The sequence below is a fragment of the Xenopus laevis genome, chromosome 1L (assembly GCF_017654675.1).
Source record: "Xenopus laevis strain J_2021 chromosome 1L, Xenopus_laevis_v10.1, whole genome shotgun sequence".
NCBI classification, from domain to species: domain Eukaryota; kingdom Metazoa; phylum Chordata; class Amphibia; order Anura; family Pipidae; genus Xenopus; species Xenopus laevis.
Genome location: NC_054371.1, coordinates 162,607,747 through 162,628,350, shown reverse-complemented (window position 1 = coordinate 162,628,350; position 20,604 = coordinate 162,607,747). Strand labels below are relative to the sequence as shown.

At 38.2% G+C, this 20,604-nt stretch overlaps 1 protein-coding gene across 3 annotated transcripts in view; it reads left to right on the top strand.

Moving 5' to 3' along the window:
• Positions 1-20,604, top strand: part of LOC108715847 (tetratricopeptide repeat protein 28) — a 334,240-nt gene that overhangs the window by 277,528 nt on the left and 36,108 nt on the right. For all 3 annotated transcript variants that reach the window (XM_018261357.2, XM_018261348.2, XM_018261365.2), the window contains one exon: positions 18,760-18,904. In XM_018261357.2, coding sequence (XP_018116846.1) covers positions 18,760-18,904 — 145 coding nt within the window. The remainder of the gene's footprint in view (positions 1-18,759; positions 18,905-20,604) is intronic.

Here is a 20,604-nt window from a genome sequence, read left to right as displayed (position 1 = left end):
GCTTTCTGGATAACGAGTTTCGAATAACGAATCCCAAACCTGTATTTGTTATAAATGGGGGGAAGAGCAATTATATAAAGTTGGTCATTTCATATTACAGTGGAAATGCCAATTTTAAGAAACTTCTGGGAAATAAGAGCCAAGATAACTTTTAATCACGGCCCTTTGTGTAGATTGTGCCTCTGTGTAGGTTTCCAATGTATTGACTGTGCAGCAAGGCCTGTAAGGAAGGAGATGAAGGGAAATATGTATATGGAGTGAAACATGGGATTTCGTGTATGAAAATGGCAGCGCTTGAACATGCTATAGGCTCAGGAACTTTATCAGTAAAAAGCTTTTCTTTCATTGAAACTGTTCATTTCCCACTTACCATTGACTATAAAGTGATGGAAGGGATATCCAGATCATTTATGAGTACAAAATAAAATCACTGACATGGGACCACATGATCCTAAAGGTTCTTGCTTTTTAGTCTGGCACATATTAAGGCAAGGATCTACTGTTGTTCAGTAGTTATGTTTGCTTTAGCCTGTAGTGCATGTGGTTAATAGAATGGGGAAAACAATCAGAGTTTGGAGATCCAGTCACAGAAAGATACCCAATTTCGAAAGCTAGCTGCCCTGACTTTTGGCTTGCCTTTGAATGCTGAATTTATGTTTTAGACTATTTCCCCATCATACACAGCAGGAGGTGATTAGACCAGGCTAAACTTCTTGCTGACAAAGAAGCATATGCAGAAAGAGGAAAATAATTCAAACATGGCAACGTAAAGCAAACACATTTTCGGTTATGCTACTGCTGAGTCAGCAGACACATTTTTTTGCTTAACTGCTTATGCTCATAATTATTCTTCTTTAACTAACTTACTGCATTAATGGTCCTGAAATCAAAAGTGACCTACCCCAGGGACAGGCTAATTTAAGCACTGCATATAATGCCAAACTGCTGCTTCCTTCCGCACTCCTTTAGAGGCTAAACTGAGGTGCGCTGGGGGTTGTAGTTCTTCAGAAGTGCCAGTGGCTGCTTGTACTTGATCTACACAATAATCTATAGTAGGAATTGTATTCACTAAGGGGCCGATTCATATGAAGCTTGAGTGAAGGATTCGAATTAAAAAAACTTCGAATTTCGAAGTGTTTTTTGGGCTACTTCGACCATCGAATGGGCTACTTCGACCTTCGACTACTACTTCGACTTCGAATCGAACGATTCGAACTAAAAATCGTTCGACTATTCGACCATTCAATAGTCGAAGTACTGTCTCTTTAAGAAAAACTTCGACCCCCTACTTCGGCAGCTAAAAGCTACCGAAGTCAATGTTAGCCTATGGGGAAGGTCCCCATAGGCTTGCCTGAGATTTTTTGATCGAAGGATATTCCTTCGATCGTTGGATTAAAATCCTTTCGATCGTTCGATCGCAGGATTTGCACTAAATCGTTCGACTTCGATATTCGAAGTCGAACGATTTTAGTTCCTAGTCGAATATCGAGGGTTAATTAACCCTCGATATTCGACCCTTCATACATCTGCCCCAAAGTGTTCATTATAAACCTTATTTCATTTTGGATCCAGGGTTTCTATGAGTCTCTAATTTTTAACAATAAATATTGCTTTTCTTTGTTGTCTTTTATATTTAACATTGTTTTACTCCTCCAAGCAGAATACAGAGAGACTAAGTGCTCTTCCATGTTGCCCTCAACATGCCTTAGGCCTAAAGTGACCTTAATCCCCTGACATCACTTACTGATATGAATTGGAAATGTGCTGTTGATGCTGGCTGCAAATGCCAAAGCTAGGACTTGATTGATTCCTGCCTGACGTTACTATTGATTGACGTAGGCGGTGTTTCCCTTTCATTTTATGGGGAAGCAATGTCAATTATAAATTTATTAAAAACATTGAATTTTTTAAACTTGGATGAATAGAATCGACACGAAAACTCGAATCAAATTCAAATCGATCCAAATTTTAAAAACTCTACGAAAAAACTAGAATGTCTGGAAGGCTGCAAACAACTCAAAATTGATCCCTGGATCTCTCCCATTGATTTAAACAGCAATTCGGCAGGTTTTAGGTGGTAAATACTTGAATTCGAGTTCATAGAGGGCCAAAGTATGATAAATCTCGAAAACCGAATTAAAAAATTTTTAAAAACGCAAATCAAATTTGAATAACTCCCTAGTCGAATTCGACAGTTTCGACCGTAAAAAAACTTGAAAATTCGAATTTCGAATTTGAATTTTCAAATCGACCCCTGATAAATCCGCCCCCTAGTGTAAAGAGTGTATTCATTCTTTCCTTCACAAAAAGAGAAATATTCATTTAAAACAAAAATACAAATGCTGCTTATAGACTTAGGTCACATGTAGCATGTTCTTTGCCACCCAGAAAATGCCTGCCACCGTCCATGCTGCCTGAACTTTTCTTAAAATGGCAACAACCTGTCAACTTGAGAGGACTGTGGCCCAAAAACAAGCAATTGACACACAGTTGGTGACAGCATTTCTCTGCCAGCAATGTCCCTTGAGCTTTAAAGGAACCAAAATACCGTCCATGTCCGAAGCAGTCTTGAAGAAAAGTGAAAGCTGCTATTACTAAAAGCAATTTGTGTTGATAACAGTCCTTCAGACAAATGGAAGTTTGTATATGTCAAAGTACATTTCCTAGGAAGAGCTATTTTCCTCTCCTATAAAACTGCAGAAGGCTTACGAGCTGGTATATCTTCCTACCGACTATAGATTATCCATTCTCAGGTGCCATTACTTTTTTGGATGCAGTGCTTTTTAAATGCATATCTCTTCCCTCAGCCAAGATTTATATGAATAGGCATGGTCTGTTTCTACTTTCAAACTCTTTTTAAATGCATACATTTCCTCTTTTTGACAAGATTTTTAGATTTATAACCAGGTGCAGTCTATTTATAAAGCCTCTATCTTGGCTGTTTTGCCTGCAGAGTAGCTGTTTGTAGGGCTGTGTAAATGAAATTGCTCCGTGAACATAAGCTATTATTTTCCTTCAATTTAACTCTGTTTGGCAATGTCTTCTAAATAATTCCTTGATCTTGCATGCTTGCACTGCCCCAGTGTTTATATGCTGCACTGCGCATTGCTGTTGCTTTCCATATAGCTCACCACATTAAGCAATGAGAATAATTTACACAAAGAGCTGCATAGGATGTGTGTGTTTTTTTTTCCTGTAGCTGAATATTAAGGATTGTTCTTCAATAATAATAATAATAATATTTCTGCACTGAGGGGCATATTTATCAAAGGTCGAAGGTCGACGTTAAAAAAAACTTCGAACTTCGAATTCAAAAAGACCAATCGAATGGAGGTCGAAGGTTTTTTGGGGTCGAAGTGGGCCGAATTCCGCCTACTTTGAATCGTACGATCGTACTTCAATCGTACTTCGATTCAAAGTTTTTTTTAAAAACGACCCTCGATCTCTCAAACTCCCCCAATTGCCTCCATACAGGTTGTAGGAGGTCCTCCATAGGCTAAAACAGCACTTCGGCAGCTTTTAGGTGGTGAATGGTCGAAGTAGAAGTTTAAAAGAGACAGTACTTCAAAAATATTCGACCTTCGAATTTCGAAGTTTTTTCAAATTCGAATCAAAGTATGACTATTCCTCAGTCAAAGTACACAAAAAATAGCTCGAAATTCGAAGTTTTTCACTTCGAAACTTCACCTCGCCCTTTGATAAATCTGCCCCTGAATGTTATTCACTAGACTGTTACGACAGGTTGGAGGTGCCATTTAGTATTTATTGCCAGTAATGGTGGTACTGATGGGGACAGCATGGTTCTGATACCACTGAATTAGCGATTATATTTTTGAGCTGTACATTTTTAAAGGATTAAGCTGGCCATAGATGCAAAGATCCGTTCAAGGATTCCAACGATCGGATCTTTGCATCTATGGCCAGCTTTAGTAACACTAAACAGTAAAAAGATAAATACAAAGCTAAAGCTGGACATACATATATTTGGCGAGGTCACCAGACGAGCGGATTTCTCCACCTTGAGGTGGGCAATATCGGGCTGATCCAATCGTGGGACCTAGGGCCAAACGATTGGATCAGCACGAGGAGAAAACGAATGTTCAGATCGAGGACCGCGACAAAATGGGATTTTTAAGCCCAACCGATCGACTATTGGAGTTTTTTTTTAATCTTTCGAAATTTTAGAGCTCTTTTGATTTTTTTTCCCGCATGTAATTATCTGAAAAACTCTCATTTTTAGAGCATTCAGTGCATTTTTTTCCATTTGGATTTTTTTATATTCAAATCTTTTAATAACTTTCTTGGAATTCATGATTTTAGGGAAATAAGAGTTCAATCGTGGTTTCAAAAAGCTCTAATACCACAAAAATTTGACCTTAAATAAATGAGCCTCAAAGTGTAACTAAAGAATGCTTTGTATTTAAAGGACAAAACTAAAAATATTTTGTCTTACATGTAACATTTATTCTGTCAATCTGTTGATCCCAGTGCCTGAGTTTAAAATGACACACTCATAAGTCAACTGCCTACTGAGTCCCCTCACGCTTACTTGCATACATAACATGCTTACTCATTCTGGTGGCCTCTGACACCCCCCCCCCCATAATGCACGTGCATAGTGCGCTCGTTCCTACAGATACTCATAGCACTGGGAATCGAATATTCAAGTAACTGTCAAAATTGGATGCTCATCCAGTGCTTCAGGTATATGTAGGAACAAGGTAATAAAGATGTGGTGGGACACCATGACAGATGCAGCCCCAAAAAGCTGCACCCTATGCCTGGGCCTTTGCGGCCTTCCCACAAATCCATCCTTGGTTGGGCCAGAATCGACAAATAAGGTATTTATTGGCAACAAATGTCCTTATTTATATTGGAGTTTTCAGTCTGTTGTCTTGAGTGGCAATAGACCCCTGCTTATCTTCCTGTTTAAGAAATAAACCCATTGTATTATCTGTTATCTGTGAGGTAGAACTGTGCCTTTTCTCCTTTTTCTACTTGAAAGTCTGAACACCCCCCCCCCCCATGGCTACACAGCAGCTTGTTTATATCAACTGAAGCAGTCTGAAGCAGACAAACCAGTTTGACAGTGCCAACATTATATTTTATTTTAATTACTTTATTCAATTTAATTGTTGGTGTTACCATTCTGTTAATTGTGGAAGATATGTCTTTCGTCCTTATTTATTTGTACTTGTTTGATTTCCCTGACCTTTCCTTTTCCTCATCCTATAAAGTTATCCTCTCTGCTCCATGTTTCCCCTCTTTTTTTCTGTTTATGCTTTCTGCTCATCCTCTTCTTCATCAATTCTCCTGTTCTCCTTCATGCCATCAATTCCTCAATTTCTGCTTCTCTCACCCAGTCTATTTCAACCTAATGTTTTGCTCTTCCTGCCTATATTTTTCTCTTTGCATTCCTCTGTCCACCATGCCTTCACTGCTCCCACTTCTACCCAACATTTCTCCCACCACTCCACCTTCTTTTTTCTCATCCCTCTCTACAGCTTCTCTTTTCATATCATCTTATCTTTTGCTATTTTTCTATTGCCATCACTTATCAAAACGTATAAGGAGCAGTTGTGCCATTGTGTTTTTAGAATTTAAATGAATGATTTTAATGATACTGAGTTTTTATATGTACTTATTTTCATTTTTCACACATGATTTTGAAATTTCTCGAGGCACATACACCAAAATATTGTTTAATCAGCTTTGCAGCATTTATAGGAGAAGATCTAATTAAGAAAACTGCTAGTGTAAAACTGTGACAAGACTGAAAGCATTTTCATTTGTTGGTTATTGTTATTTAATCGGCTTTCTCCTCCGTAACCATCATAAACTGTATTGCGGATACATGATGTTTTTTGGATCCAGTGCCAGGAGAAATCCATCCAAGCCAAGCAATTATTAGATGGAACATTACAAAGAAAATGAATATCCATTTGGGCTATAAATCAGATTACAGAATACGAGAACCCTTTTAGCCTTCAAGTGCGTTAATCATGCATAACTGGTGTAAGTTTTCTATAAATTAAGCCTCAAAGCATGATGTGAAAATAAATATTAACAGGTAACTAACCATTTGAATACGCTCTATCAGAGCTTGCCAGATTGTAATTAAGATGGACTGGATTGGTTTGAACCTTATGCTACAGGGCTGTACCTTATTATTTACCCGAAAGGCAAAAAAAAGGAAAGGAAAAAATCAACCGAGGTAAAGCATATTAGGAATATTATTTTTGTATATTTTTAAAAGGTTTTTAGTAACCTGAAGTCAAGTAACATACTGCTATACTCAATTCAGACTGTCTGGTGTGTATTTGATATCCACAGATATGGAAAGAAAACTCTGGCACTATTTTCCGGCATAGACCTATTTCACAGCAAAAGGGATTCGCGTGTTCCAATTACAGCCATAAATTGTTATTAAGAGCGTGTTGCACTCACTAAATACTAGGTGGCCTGGGTGCCCACTGGCCCGGAGCCCGCTCTTAAACTTGGGGGTAAAGGAATCCCCCCCTTTTTTTTCAACACTGAACTTCCATAAAATTTCTCCACATTGAAGTAAAGTAAAAGGACTGGTAATCTTACCCCACAAACGCTGTGACCCGGCGTTAGGAGGAACGCTGTCGGCAAATCTGTTGTATAGAAGCAGCGCACTCCTGGGTTTCCAAAAAAATCTCTCGTCTCCAGACCAATAGTAAAATCATTCACTTTATTTAAACATCGTATTAATCATACATAGCGTCTGAGGTCTGACGCGTTTCGTGTTAGAACCCTTTCCTGGTGTGTATTTGAGAAATGTTTTTTAGTGCCAAATGGGAATTTGATTGTAACCCTTTCCTGGCACTAATATCCAGGGCCACACTAGGGAGCTAACAGTATAGATCCCAAGCCTCCGCTAAGTGGGACATTTGTGGGCTTTGAATAGATTAAGTACCTCCACCCAGGGCTAGAACCAAGTATTGGTGTACATAAAACTACCTGTGAACTGCAGCAGTGATTACTGTACACAATGTCACAGACAATAAACCACACAAAATGTAGTGAATTGAAATATATTAATTAGAAGTTGTATGAGCAGTTCAATGAAAACTGTGAATTAACAATGTCAGCGTAACACATACAGTAGGATATAAATGATCAGTATAACACTGGGTCACCCTTGCATAAAATGACCACTGTCCCTTTATGCTGAGTATGCACACTGTGGGTCTACAGGGGGTATACCCAAGTAGTATGAGCAAAGGTATGTGATGCAACACCAGATTGATACACCCTGGGGTGTGTAAAGTAAAGGTCTCACCAACTCCCAGTGGTAATGAAAAACAAAGAAATCCTTTGATGCAGATGAAATGCAGGGGAGCAGTCTGGCATCTTTAATCCACACTGAGCTTGGGATGCTGATGTAGGAGAAGCTTCCTGAAACCCTAAGGAGATCCATTGCAGGTGTCATGGAGGCTGATAATACACAGTCCATATTAATATAAAGTCCTAACTATCCTACAGGGATTACTACCCTAGCAATAGCTCAGGCCTGCTGCACTAGTCCCTTTCGCTATGATGGCTGAATGGATCTGACTGTGATGTTCCCTATATGGGTAAATGTTCTACAGTTGAAACCCCTAGCTCCCTATTCAAACAGATCAGCAGTAACACACACAGGAGAAATGGAGCAGGCCGGACTGGCAATCAGTGGGTTCTGGCAAATGCCAGAGGGACTGCTGTAAGTTGCATTTCAGTCACTATTTATTGGGCTGTTTGGGCCTCTGTGTTTGCTGTTTGGGCCTCTGTGAACCTGAAATGGCAGGGCCTATTTTGAGTCCCAGTCCAGACCTGAAATGGAGGAACACCAGTGCCCTTAAAATTGTGTTATTTACTATACCCTCTTGGTTGATGTTAACTTTATTTGATCAAGGTCAGTACAAGCTATTGTGTATGGTAATCGTTTACCAAGTCTTTTTTTACAGAGGATATAGATCGAAATGAAATAGGGTTGATTTTTAAACTGTACTGCTATCTTAGCCTGGAGTGAATACATGGCCTCTATGCAGGAAAAGTGGAAGTTGCATTACCTCTTATAGATATCTTTGTGCATCTTTCTTGTCCAGTACATACAATAGTAAAGAGTTCAAAGATACTGTTAATTTTTGCTTACTAAAATATACTATGGGGGGTACATTGGAAACAGACAATACATACAGCCAATCAGTGGTGAAAGAAAGGCAGGGAAAGCATATTTTCAAACTGGAGAGTGTTGAGTGTTTACTAGTCACAGTATTAAATGGAGTGTAATCACTCTCTCTGCTACTCAGAGAAGGTAATTCTGACATTTTACTTTAATAAAAAAAGCAAAGTACACCAAATTAAAAAGATGGAGGAAAAGTATGAATTACAAATTATATTTCTGAACTGATAAAGGGCTTTGCATGCTTGTATTATACCTGCATGGTCATACCACCGTGAGTTGATTCATTCATTAGATATTCCATACTATAATCTCTAATTTTCAATGCGTTAATTGCAAAATGCTTTTTGATATGACTCATTATCTCAGTGTTCTATTTCTGCTGTAAAAATGTTTACAGTACAAAATAAGTGGAGCAAAAAAGGGGAATTGGCAGCTCAGCTGGATAAAAACTAATGAAGAGCAGCCTTTCTTATTTAAGTGCTTGTTCATTGCTTCTGTTCAAAGAGCTGCTTCCATGCTGAGTTAATTTAGCACAAAATAGTGTATTAACATGATATCTTAGTGACTATTTGAATTAGGATGTTTAAGAATGTTTAAGATGTATCTAGGGAATGAGATTCCCCAGAAGCTGTGTTATTGTTGGTCAAAGAATGGGCCTTCGCTCAAAAAAACATGTTAAGATCAGCTTTTTACCATTTTATTTAGTTAGAATTCCATAAAATGTAATGTAGAAATTTACTTGCTGATACAGGTATGGGACCTATTATCCAGAATGCTCAGGACCTGGGGTTTTCCGGATAAGGGATCTTTCCGTAATTTAGATCTGTGTCTTAAATCTACTAAAAATCATTTAAATATTAAATAAACCCAATAGGCTGGTTTTGCTTCCAATAAGGAGTAATTATATCTTAGGTTGGATCAAGTACAAGGTACTGTTTTATTATTACAGAGAAAAAGGAAATCACCTTTTAAATCACCTTAAATCACCTGAATTTGCGTCCCCTGCACCCGAGGCCTCGGGGTCCTATCACCGAGGTCCGCACGAACTCCCCTCATGCCCGCGCGCGTGCGTACATGCGCTATTGCGATGGGGAATGCGGTATTCCTAATGCGGCTGGACGGCATGCCGCCCCTAAACTTTCGCCAGCCTGAATAAAGGTTTTTAATAAGAATGTGCTTCATAGATGTTATCTAGTCCTAAATCATGTTTCAGTCTTCAGGCCCTGCAGTCTAGTTTCCATTGCCATATTGAGACCCATAATAGTCATCTTCTCTGTAGCCCTGCTTTAGTTCAATCTGCAACACCCTGATTTAGTCCAGTAATCCTTACTGTTTTTATGTCTCCAAGCTCGCTTATTGATCATTGTTCCAGTCGTCCACCTTATGAAGAAGTGACGGATTTTTGAACAGTTGTGTAGACCAATACAATACATTTATAGGTATTCTTTTAAAACCTAGCAATAATGAATCTTAAGTCCATTACCATGCTTCGCCTACTGCCAGATTAATTCATGACTTTTGATTTCTCCCTTTGTCTCCAACCACGTATTTTTCTTTATAAGCGTAAGTGAGCAGGAAAGTTGAAATTTAGGAGGAACCATTGGGTTTGATTGATATATTTAAATGATTTCCCAAAACAGTATAGAGGGATTCTTGAGATGAAATAAGTTTTAGTTACCTTTAGCTTTTGTTGTACCTTTTTATTTAAATTCTATCTTTTATGTTCTGCAGTTGTGTTTTCTGATCAGCATTTATTCAGTCTTTTTGAGGTCTGGGTTTGCATAATCAGGTGCAGAATTTAATCTAGTTACACTTCGCCTGATTATTTCTCATTTCTTTGGCCTTTTGTAGCTGGAACCTAGGTTATAAGCCTAAGGTTTCTTTTTATATGCTTACTGTTCATCATTGTTCCTTTTCTCATACTTTCATGTCTATGAACACTTTGAAAAGCTTTTGACTACCTTCAACACCATCTATAAACCTTCTTTTTTCTAGCTTTTAGTCCTTTCTCTATTTTTTTTAAATCTTCTTTTTGCAGGGGCATTTTTGCAATGCAAATAAACCAGTAGTAAATACACCAGCACTGTGGGCATATGACTTTGATGCACAAACTATTATAAAAAATAGAGATGCATGTTCCTTACACAACTCCACTTGGCTTACATTGATGAATTAGTTGCCCATACAGTTCAATAAAGTGCATTCAAATGACCATGTGTAAATAATAATATAATTTTGCATGTTATTGATACAGGTATGGTGGCTGACGATCCCAACTGATATCCATGTATAATGGATACTGGTTGGTACAGGGATTGGGTAAGTTGGAAAATGTTATCTGCCAAGCACTATGTCGGACAGTGCCTGATGCATTGGTAGAGATTCACAGCTCCTTTTACTCCCTGCTGGTCGGATCATTTGTGCAAAAATAGAAAGTTGGCTATACCATGTGTGGTCCCTAGTATAACCTGTCTGTTCATTCCTGTGGGCTGATCGGACACAGAACTTATTAATTGGTCTGTGTATGGCTGACTTATAAACTTCCACTTATAACAAGCCTCCTAAAAGAATTTGCTTTAAAAAAATGGTGGAATCTGTAACTCAGAGTAAAGTCTGGCGTTGGACTGGGGGGTCCAGGGCCCACAGAGGATGCCACCTCAGGGGCCCTCCCATCCCAGCTGCAACCCCCCTTTTCTTCCCCAGGACCACAGCCACAACCTCCCTCCATCCCTTTTCTTTTTGCAGCACAGATCGGGGCCAGGGGGAGGCCGGAGGTTTTTCCTGGTGTCCTGCCTGTCCAGTCCTATACTTTCTGCTTCCATCCAAAACATTGGCTTATTATACATCTTATTTCCATTATTGCCTGTTGTAGCAGGATTTTATTAAAGTGTGTTATGCAGACCCACCCTACACAGCATGGGGAAACAAGTTGAAGGCAATAAATCTTCATTTTTTCAATGGCTCACATGCCGTTCAACTTTGATACAGCTGAAAATGCCATTTTCTATGTATTTTCCTATATGGTCACCCAGCCAACACATCTAAATTAGCCAGGAGTTGTCTCTTTTTACACTGCTTTATCCTCTCTTCCCTTGTAGTGTTTCAGCCAGGTTGCGAGCTCAGAGGCGGGCAAGATTTACGCCACCCTTCCATATTTGTACTAATAAAATGATATCCTTGCTGAAGGAACTGATGAATGCCAGGCTACCAAGATGTGATCATCTCTTTTAAAATGAAACAATCTCTGTTGATTAGACATATAAATTCTGCTGTAATAAATGGTTCTACTTTAATTATTTAATGGTCAGAATTCAGCCTAGCACTGCCATCTTCTGGAGATAAAATGATTTAGAACGCTTTCAGCACCATTTAATAATTACCACAATTTATGTTAAACCTTTAATCTGCCTCTTTTGACTTGGTGGAATTAGAGTGGTTATATATTTATACTGAGGTTTTAAAAGTTTATTACGTTGAAGTAATATTATCTTTGCAACGCCAAAAATGCATTTTACTGCCCATCTAAGGTTAGTTGCAAAAATAAACATTAACATTAAGGCATCCCAATCATTCGGTATGCAGGCCATTTATTTTACCGCTTCTAAATTTATCCCCCTGTACATTTCCAACAGTTTTTCCATGAGTGCATTTTATTTTGTTTTTATTATTTTTTTTATAGAGTTTTTTATTTAGATTTTATAAGGAATGTAAAGTATATGTAGTTTACAAACAAAGTATAATTGCATGGTTCTGCCTACATACAGTTTATAACCGAGTGTATCATATGGAAATCTGCATTGAAAATATAGTATTACTGTACAAAACTGAGTCTTTGGAGGTTTGGGGAACCTACTTTAATTGCATTTTATCAGGGCTGCCAAAGACAGGTGCTGTTCCTTAGTCTCAATATACAAAGTTCTGTATGTGTATATTATTCTGTGTTCAATGTAAACATTTATTTACTTTTATTGCTTGAGACCTGACTACTTTTTTTTGAGGTTTTATTATACTTCTCTTCTTAGCAGATTTGCAATTAACATGAATTTTTTTTTGTTTTTGAAAAGCACTTCTGGGTGAGCTAGGTGGGTGGTGATATCACTCCAACTTGCAGTGCAGCAGTAAAGAGTGACTGAAGTTTATCAGAGCACAAGTCACATGACTGGGGGCACCTGGGAATCTGGCAATATGTCTAGCCCCATGTCAGATTTCAAAATTGAATATAAAAAAAATCAGTTTTCTCTTTCGAAAAAGGGATTTCAGTGCAGAATTCTGCTGGGCAGTACTATTAAAGGACCAGTAACACCAAATTTTTTTTCCCCAAAATTCGTTAGTATAGAACGAAAAATAAACACCAAGGCAAATAAAACTTTTAAATTGCAAAGCCTTTATTAAGAGATAACTTACCAAAACTCCACTTCCTGTCCTCTTCTAAAACGGCGAAAGGGCGACCATCCATGCAGCGGCGTTCAACTTCTCCTCCCTGGCTATTCTAGTGACAGTATGTGAAGAGGAGGCAGCTCTGCAGCGCTTCCCCTATTCCCAGCAGTCGGACTTTGACTCCAGCCTTTGCTCCTCCGACGAGGAAGAAGAAGAGGAGGAGGGCAGCCTCTGCCTCTCCAGCGGCAAGTGCTGTCTGCAGAATGGTAGTAATAGTAAGCGGCAGGCGCACCGATCTGTTGAAGAATATCCACTTGTTCCCCGTCGATGTGCCCATCTGAGTGTGCCTGGGGCTGGCAGTCCCAGCTGCTGCAGAAGAAGCCGGCGATTTTAGACTCCGGTTGCTGCAGAATCCATGGATGAGGTGGGAGCGCTGAACCACTTGCTACCCGTCGATGCGCTACGATTGCGGGTAGGACTACAGTGCACAAGCGAAGTGAAGACGAACCAGCGCTACGTGGAGGAGCTGCGCACACTGAAGGCTTTCGATGCGGCTAAGTGCACTCTCCAAGTGCACAGTTCCTGCAAACCTTGGCTTTGCGTTCCGCACCGCCTTTGAGCCGGGAGTGCTACCGGCTCGTTTTTATTTTTACTAAATACACTGGCCACTGCTACCCGCAATCGTAGCGCATCGACGGGTAGCAAGTGGTTCAGCGCTCCCACCTCATCCATGGATTCTGCAGCAACCGGAGTCTAAAATCGCCGGCTTCTTCTGCAGCAGCTAGGACTGCCAGCCCCAGGCACACTCAGATGGGCACATCGACGGGGAACAAGTGGATATTCTTCAGCAGATCGGTGCGCCTGCCGCTTACTATTACTACCATTCTGCAGACAGCACTTGCCGCTGGAGAGGCAGAGGCTGCCCTCCTCCTCTTCTTCTTCCTCGTCGGAGGAGCAAAGGCTGGAGTCAAAGTCCGACTGCTGGGAATAGGGGAAGCGCTGCAGAGCGGACCACTGCCTCCTCTTCACATACTGTCACTAGAATAGCCAGGGAGGAGAAGTTGAACGCCGCTGCATGGATGGTCGCCCTTTCGCCGTTTTAGAAGAGGACAGGAAGTGCAGTTTTGGTAAGTTATCTCTTAATAAAGGCTTTGCAATTTAAAAGTTTTATTTGCCTTGGTGTTTATTTTTCGTTCTATACTAACGAATTTTGGGGAAAAAAAATTTAGTGTTACTGGTCCTTTAAGTGATGTGTTTTGAAAAAGTCAAGTTTTCCCATAACAGTATCCCTTTAAGTGCTAAATAAGTTAAAGTTATATAATAAGACATTGCAGCAAACCTCCTAATCCAGATAAAATATAATTTTAAATGGACCTTAAAGCACCTTAAATACCAAGCCAAGAGTATTTCCTGCATGGCTTGATAAAGGGCCCAGGCGGCCCGAAACGTTGCCCTGTTTAAAATGATTTGATGCAATAAAATACACGTTTGTTCATATCCACGGTGTGCTGCTGATATCTGCTCTGATTGGATAATTTGGCCCTGTAACAGGCGTGGGTCATTCAGTACAGCACCTGGTACCGCAAAGGTATGTGTTCAAGGTCTTAAGCTCTCCACCTCAGTTTCTGTATTTCCTGCATGGGGGGCCCAGGATTTCCCTCAATTTCCTTGCTCTCTTACTCAAATTTGTATTGGTTATCAGGGGGATCTAAGAAGTAGCGGAGGGGACCAACCTTTTCACCCGCTTAGAGTGAAACCTGAGAATGGATGTATGCTCTCATAAATACTCCTGAACTCTTAGCTTGAAGGTAATTTAGGGACACACACAAATACGCACAATCTGTTATCTGGTAAGTCATTATCCAGAAAGCTCTGAATTACAGGAAGACTGTCCCCAGCGTTCTGGATACCAAAGCCATACCTATATATATTAAAATATATATATAATTGTTGCAAAGCATCTGCACTCAAACTGGTCTTATGTAATTGTGGGTGCTGGGTCAAAATATGGTATAGGACAGTTCAAGAGTCCCCATGCTTCATATTTAGTGAATCACAATTGTTTAATGATCATATCTGTGTATTTTAACATTTTGGCACATATTAGGCCTTTATCAAGGTCCTAGGTCCTTGATAAAGGCCCAAATGTGGGACGAAACTTTGGATATTCGAGATCTTTGTATATATACTGTATATATACATACGCACTAAATATAAGTGGGAACAAAAATGTGTACGTTACAGGAATGGCAACATCTTAGCAGTGCAGCAGTGAGTATAAATTTACCCCAGTATAATGTGACTTCACTTTTGCCAGATAGTTTATGGAACCTGTATACCTAATGTGATTCCCCCTAGCTTGCACACAGACACTGGCTAGGTCCCAATACCTGCATTCCGCATACCCTGATAAATAATTATGAATAATTTAAAAAGCGTCCTCCATGCTTGAAAACAAAATGCCGTTATCTAGCACTGAATCTGTGTCCCATAAATTACATTGCTTCTTGAATGACTGTAAATCTCGGTGAGAATCAGGCGTCTTCTGGAGTAGCAGGATTGCTTGCTTGTAAGAAAATGACACCGTAGTAATTTTAGACTCTCCTCTGAGTTTCATTTTCATGTCTTTATTTATTTATTTTTTTACATCTCTGAAAAAAAAGAGGAAAGTCTCACTGAACCACTTTTTAGTTTGAACAGGAAAATCAATAGCCGGTTGAGAAAAGTATACTTGACTTGGGAGACAAAGAAGATGCTGTGTCAGCACTGAGTGAAGCAACTGTAGAAATAAAGGCTCCTTTCAAGATAAAGAAAACCATTACTTATCCCAGGGCATTTATTATTGAGATAAGACAGAGAAAGAGCCTTTCCCCACTTATGAAGAAAGCTACACAGTCATAATGCCTCGTTAAATGTTTTTCTATAAAGTATTCTCCGCTAGGCTGTTATTTCACATAAGATGTTTTCTTTCTGAGAATCAATCGCACACTTAGGAAAAACAAAGCCAGAGATTTGATGTCTGTAATTAAAAAAAAGAAAAAGGAAAAACAACTACCAAATGTTCCTAACTGCCCTGCCAAACTGCTCTTTCACTTCTGGAACCATTTTATTATGCAAATCTTGTCTCAGGGACCCGCTAAAATTATCAATACCAAGTCGGAGGATAAAAATCCATTTATAAAATGCACCTGCTTGTACTGCAGGCTTTGTACGCTATTCCCAGAAATGGGAGTTTCCCTTAATATTGTATGACTATTCATATCAGCTGAACTTGCCTCGGCATTTCTCTGTTGTAATTGACATCATTCACTCCAGAATAATCAAAAAGAAAATAAAACACATTCGCAGTTATTACATACTGTACATTTTTACTTTGAGGGCTATAGGCAACAGTTACATTATGAAAGATTTTTCTTATACAAGTCATACCTTTTATGCCTGAACGCATTACATGGCCAGTCATTAATGTTTAAAACACTACCCATTGTATAATTATAATAATTTGGTGAATTGCGAGTCTAGCAGCTAACAATGCCTCAGTTGCTGGTATTTTGTAATACTTGTCATGGCCCTGGGCAAGACTTTGTCACCTGTCAATCTTATGCCCACCAAAAAAAAACTGATTTTTTTTTGTTATAAGTGATTTCTTTATAAATTTCCCCCTGCCATTTTTGCAGATCTGCCAGTGCCTTATTAAGCATTTTAAATGGTTAATCCAGAAATAACACCTGCAATACAATCAGATCATCACGTCTGCCCAGAAGGTGTCCTTACATGCCGAGATTGTTGGGCAGTAAATTCTCAGCCATTTATAAGAACTTCCAATTAAGGACCTGTAGTGTAGTGTTTAACAGCAGCCCTTTTAGGAAATGCTTGTTCTTTGTTCATGTTTATTACTATGCAGCACAGGGGACATTAGAGTGCACTCTCTATAGCAAATCGGGTAGTATCCTATGCATTAGTCATGATACAGCCAAGTGGGCAAGAGCTGGCAACTTTCCATCGTGTTTATTAGAAAGCAATAATGTGACTGACAGTATTGTTTCACAGAATTGATATTTTATCTCTTTTGTGGAACTGAGTTTTTATTTTGTTGATAAAATAAGATCTTGCTTTGTGTCACAAGCATCTATTTTGCCATTAAAATCTAGCTTGGCATGCACTAGTTAGTTACACCAATATATATTCTGTCCAATTTTTTTTTACATAATTCATTCCGTAAGTAACTTTACACATAACTGCACATGGATACATTTGTGAGACAGATTGCTTGTTAAAATTTACAGAATGGGGTTTGTAATATAATGACGTCCTTTTGTGCACAAACCAGATGTTGTTCTCATTCTTTAATAGAAATGGGTATTTTGTATATATTTTTTTATCTGTGTATATGTTCACAAATACTTATGTACCCTGAGAGACATTCATTCTGTGAACTAGGGATATTTGTGTATACAGAATGTATTTAGCACAAACTGCACCCCATAGCGGCCTGATTTTTAATGCATTGATATTTTGAATGGTAAATTCATATGCTTTACTGAAATAACATATCCAGTTTGTTAATCATTTAATTAATTAGGGGTTGGAGGGGTATTAGAACCATTAACTAACCAAATAGTTTTTTAAAAAAAACAAACAAACTTTAATTGTGGCACCTTGTTTGCTTTAGTATCAAAACTTACTTGTATCCATAGATATTGCATTCCCTTTGGATCCTTGTAGAACTCAGATACCTTTCTACTTTGTCATACTTGTATTTAGTCTTTTTTAATTGGAATAAAGGTTCTCAAATACAGTTTTTTTGCATGGGCTCTGTGACACTGATGTGCTGTCTTTATTTATTTATTTATGGAGCTATTAAGAGTCGTCCATGGTTTTAAAGTGGAGTTTTTATGTCTAGCTCTCTAGGCAGCCTATCGCTATGTCTGGCCTAGGGAAGAGGTATAGAGGGCTTGGTAGAGCAAGTAATTCTTCCTCGAATAGATTAATCTGGATAGCCCCTCCCTGCTGAGTGAGAAAATCTGGGCGTGCTCAGGAACCTGAAACCTGAAACCATTTTATGCTGTGTATAAAAAAGATGCAAGAACGGTTAATCAGTAACGCAGAATGTCTTTGTTTCGGTAATATGTATACAGGTACTTTGCAACAAAACTGCTGATATATATTACACACTTATTTTTATCTCCTACCACTTTTCTGTCTTGTGCTGTTTAGGCAAATTGCGTGTAATGTACAAATGTATGCTTATCTGTTTGTATAATATGCCAAAGAATTCGGAAAAGATGGGCATAATGCCCTCTAACTGCAGAAAGTTTAGAAAATATTACACTTGTGCAGAAATAAAATCAAAACGACATGCATTTGCATTGAATGTAATAGAAAGCCTGACTGACATGTGAAGGCAACTTAGTGTATACCCCAGGCCTTATTTAAAGGAAAACTATACCCCCCAAACAATGTAGGTCTCTATTAAAAGAAACTGAGTAAAACAGCTCATGTGTAAAACCGTGCTTCATGTAAATGAACCATTATCATAATAATATACTTTTTTAGTAGTATGTGCCATTGGGTAATCATAAATAGAAAATTGCCATTTTAAAAAATAATGGCCGCCCCCTGAGTTCGTAAGATTCACTGTGCACACATACAAACCACATGTAAGGTCACATGAGCCAATTAACAGACAGAGTTCTGCCTTTTGCTTCCTCACTTCTTCCTGTTACAGTTAGAGTTGTAATATTTCTGGTCAGGTGATCTCTGAGGCAGCACAGATAGAGTCACGAAATGGTGGTTCAAGGCAAGAGATGTAAAAGGGCAATATTTAAGTAAATATATATTCCAGTTTGGTAAGATTCTTTAATATGTCATTCAATTTGATATAAACTATCTGTTGCTTAAGTGTTCATTTTGGGGGTATAGTTTTCCTTTAAAGATTTTTGAAGGCCATTCTTTTGTGCTGTGCCTCTCATCTGGGAGGTAGTGGTGCTATTTTCAGTCACGTCCTTTATCTAAAACTCCATCAGGACAGTCCCATGAGACAGATGGAAGGGGCACATAAGCACATATTCTGTTTAAACCACATTTTTATTTCACGATGTTTTCTATATTTATTAATATCATGTCATTTACCGTGATCTGTTAATCAGTGTAGTTTTATATTGTAACAATAATTCCTCTCTGTTTTCTAGAAGTTGCCAAAGTATGACAAGTCTTTTCAGTAATACCATGTCACCTGTGAAGGACAACACATCTTCTCTTTCTCGAAAGCAAAGCTCTTTCAGTAAACCACCTCTGCGGGCTCTCTATGACTTGCTCTTGGCTCCAATGGAAGGGGTAAGACTCATATTGCCATCGCTAAAGACTATTAACTTATGGGGATTTATAATATAGTTCACTGTACAGGTGTGGGATCTCTTATCTGAAAGCTCTGAATTACTGAAAGGCCATCTCTCTATTTGAAACTAATAATTCTAATTTTTAAAAATGGATTTTTCTCTGTAATAATAAAACCTTGTACTTGATCCCAACTAAGATATAATGAATCCTTATTGGAAGCCAACCAATCCTATTGTGTTTATTTATTGTTTAAATGTTTTTCAGTAGACTTAACTATGGAGATCCAAATTACAGAAAAAAACCCAGGTATCGAGCATTCTGGATAACAGATCCCATATTTGCACTAATTTATAAATTTATACATATAACCAAAAGCTCCCTAGTTACCTATTGTTCCCTAGATGCACATCAAGGGGCAGTATAACCAGTTATATACAGTAGATGTTTTATTTATTTTTTTGGCTTTTACTTTTATTCTCAAGTAGTGGTATTTGCCTGAACAGAAGTGGAATAATATACATACATGTATAACAAGTAGTAAACAATAACAGCCCACTACATCCTTATCATTGCCATAAAAATGTGCTGGTTAGAAATACACTTTGCACTACAGTTTGTAAAACATTATCAATTTGTGCCAATTATTTTTTTCGTGAAAAATCACTGTTCGACAGATTTTCAGCTCTGATTTATTAATGAACTCTAGAGGGAGCCAAGGGTCTAAATTATTAAGCAAAGGCGTAAAAAGAATCCAGCTACTCTGCAGAAATGATTTGTATTAATAATGGAAAATGCAATAAAAACACATCTGTGCGGACATGGCTTGCATAGATAATTGTACCAATCTGCAGATATAACTATAAATGGATATTTGGTACAAATCTATTAAATGAACATCTCAATGTGATGTTTAACACATTTCTTTCTTTATAATATATTTCTGGCAGAATACCATTTGAAAGACTATAAAGTTCTTTTGCAGAATGCATCCATTTTTTTCCCCAAACTAATGTTTACAATTTTGCTACTGTACATTGTTTTCTTTAAGTTTTGCAACATTCAATATCATTTCCAAAAATGTGTTGTTCATTATTTATTAAATCATGAAACAAAACTGCTAAGGGCCAGATTAACAAAACTGCAGTCGTATAAAATGATTTTCAGATTCAGTAAAGAAAAAAACGAATTTGATCAATTTAAGTGGTAATAAGATAAATATCAGCCAAAATCTAAATTTAGCAAATTAACAGAAAAAATATGTTTAAAAAACTGGTGGTCTTAGTTATGGAAAATCGACATACGAGACTTGTGGGGTTTTATGTCTTTTGTGGGATAACTATTTGTGTATAGTGATGGGCCAATTTGGGGCGTTTTGCAGAAAAATTCGCTAATTTCCTGCGAAATTCGCGAAACGGCAAAAAATTTGCGAAACGGTGTAGGCGGATTTTCGCGATTTCGCCTGAGTTCGCGCCTGCCAAATAAATTCGCCCATCACTAATTGTGTAACCTTGAACAATAAATATATATATTGATGGTTGTTGAACTGACCCAGTGAGCCTATGGAAACTATCAGACAGTTATTGATAATGTTTCTATCAACAATCAAATGACTTGAAAGCCCAGACTGAACTTTGATAAAGTTTGAGGGTATTAGTGATGTAACAAAAATAGGTTTAATCATTAGAACTATTATAGGA